We start from the raw sequence: 2,344 nt of genomic DNA, 5'->3' as shown, positions 1-2,344 counted from the left end.
TATACGTAAACGCCAAGATGGCCACCCTCTGGGTACGTCTGCCTCGCTGCCGACAGCATCCAATGAGGCGTCCATTTATATAATGTCTATGGTCCAAACGTCTAGTGGATGAAAAAGCGCCTTGAAAAGTAGTCAGTATCCATGGTCACCATACAAGCGGATATATCCCAGAATGCTTTGCAGGAGCTCTCGCAAAGCATCATGAGAGAGACCAAAGATGCACAGGCACCATGCGAGGAGGTAGAGTGACGTGAGCGTCGCGGAGCGAAAAGTAGTGATCTTCCGTCCAAATAGTGAGTTAACCGACTTCACTATAAAGTCCGGTAAATAGTGCCGCTCTATATAGTGATGGAGGCGTTAGGGCCGACATGTTAAAATGACCTGCAGGGAGCTGAAATGTCCACTGACCAACATGAAAATATTCTGCTGTGGCGTTCACTGTGAACGTCTCTTCAAACATGGAGGTGCTAGCAGATACCAAATGAGCTCTATGGTGGGAACCCCCAGCAAGTGATTTTTCTGGCCTGGGTGCTTCGGACTCACAGAGCTGGTCTTGTCCTGCAGCAGCTTCAGGTTGCTCCGGCACTGCTCCAGCTCCTGGTGTATGTTCAGCTTCTCCTGCTCCGTCTGCTGGTAGCGCTGACGCAGGTCCATCAGCTGCGACTGAGTGTCTTCATACTGCAGGAGAGGAGAGAAAGCAGAACCATGGGCTCCATCACAGCATCTCTACAAACTGACCCAGAGGACTGGTGACCCAGACCACCCATTTGGAAACACAGACCAAGTATTTAGAGAACCTCTGTGAGTGTGTGCCTACATGAAGCACTGCAAACATGGGAGTACCTCTTTCTGCAGGGTGTGTGTTCGGGCCTGGGCCTGATCCAGCTGCTGCTTTAACCTGCTGGCATCCTGAAGGTGCTGGTTCTCCAGAGAACCCAGCTTGTCCTGTAGAACCTCCTTCCCCTTCTTCAGAGACTCCAGGCTGCTGCTGAGGACCAGGCTCTGCTCCTTGGTGCTGAAACAACACAAACACGGGGTTCAGGGGCGTCAGAGTTTGCCTTGCAACCAGTGGGTTGTCAGTTAAAACCCTGGCTCTGGCTTTCAGTGTTGCTCTGTCCTTGGGTAAGAAACTTCACCTGCATTGCCTACTGATGGTGGTTTGGGGGACTGGTGGCGCTAATGTACGGCAGCCTTCTTTCTGTCAGTGAGACCCAGGGCAGCTGTGGCTACAATTTAGCTCCCCAGCATGTGTGACTGTGTGTGTGAATCTGAGAATTACTGAGTGTCAGCGCTTTGGTCAAGTCCTCTGACTAGAAAAAGCGCTATAAAGTACAGGCCATTTACCACTCAGCGCCAGTGTAGGTACCAGATCTGATCGGGGCCCTGCCCCTTCTTGTGATGTCATCATATGGCAAGGCTGACTGCCATTTAACAAGGTAACAATAAAAAGTATTTGCTTATTTACATTCTTTTTATCAAGATCTGAGGGCAGCTGAAGACAAATGGAACATCTTAATAAGTGAGTTACTTTCTTGGAGATTTTAGACAAAAAAAACAACAGTTATTAGAAAACGATCGTGGTTAACAAAAAGTTAAAAGTAGTGCAACTTAAAGGGGAACGCGTCTTTTTTTTACATTGACCCCTTGATTTTACGTTATTACCTCATGTTCTACTCACCCATATGAGTTTTGTGTCATTTGGAGCCGTTCTGAAGATATTCCATTGTTGCGGTTATATCCAGGTAACGTCTTCCTATGGGCAACGACTGAGGGCACAAACTGAACTGTCGCGCGCTGATGACGTCATACACGCGCCGCTTTGTTTTTAAAAGATAAAAATATAACCGCGGATATCTGGGGGACAGTGATTGGCCTCCATGTTCTGAATGCTGGCGTACCATAAAGAATAAACGATGAACAGTTTAGTTTGTGCCTTCAACTCGTTGCCCATAGGAAGACGTTACTTGGATATAACCTAACAAATGACACTAAACTCAGATGGATGAGTAGAACATGATGGAATAACGTAAAATCAAGGGCCCAATGTAAAAAACTGGTGTTCCCCTTTAATATCGCTAACTTTCTGAGCTAAAAGAGGCTAACCTGTTAGCTAGTGAGCACAGCTAGCCACAGCGCTACCCAGCTCCCTCCTTTATATCATGGTCTAACAGTTACTTGGTTCACTATAAACTGTTATTTTTAGTTTTGTAATCATTCCAGTAAACTTCATGGATCATTAGACACGCTAACGCTACAAAAGCTCCAGGCCGTTTCTCAATTCACGAGAATGCGAGTACGTACTCGCGTTCTCGTCAAGAACGGACTTGAATTGAGAAACGGCCTG

The 2,344-nt window shown here is 47.1% G+C and overlaps 1 protein-coding gene across 1 annotated transcript in view; it reads right to left on the bottom strand.

Moving 5' to 3' along the window:
- slmap (sarcolemma associated protein) overlaps positions 1–2,344 on the bottom strand; it is an 88,120-nt gene that overhangs the window by 13,975 nt on the left and 71,801 nt on the right. Inside the window, exons 18-19 of the mRNA XM_015400666.1 lie at positions 844–1,015; positions 544–678 (exon numbers count right to left, since the gene is read on the bottom strand). Coding sequence (XP_015256152.1) covers positions 544–678; positions 844–1,015 — 307 coding nt within the window. The remainder of the gene's footprint in view (positions 1–543; positions 679–843; positions 1,016–2,344) is intronic.

This window comes from Cyprinodon variegatus, unplaced genomic scaffold (genome assembly GCF_000732505.1).
Source record: "Cyprinodon variegatus isolate N-32 unplaced genomic scaffold, C_variegatus-1.0 Scaffold1131, whole genome shotgun sequence".
NCBI classification, from domain to species: Eukaryota; Metazoa; Chordata; class Actinopteri; order Cyprinodontiformes; family Cyprinodontidae; genus Cyprinodon; species Cyprinodon variegatus.
Note: the sequence above shows the minus strand (reverse complement) of the source record. Positions and strands in the feature narration are given on the sequence as shown.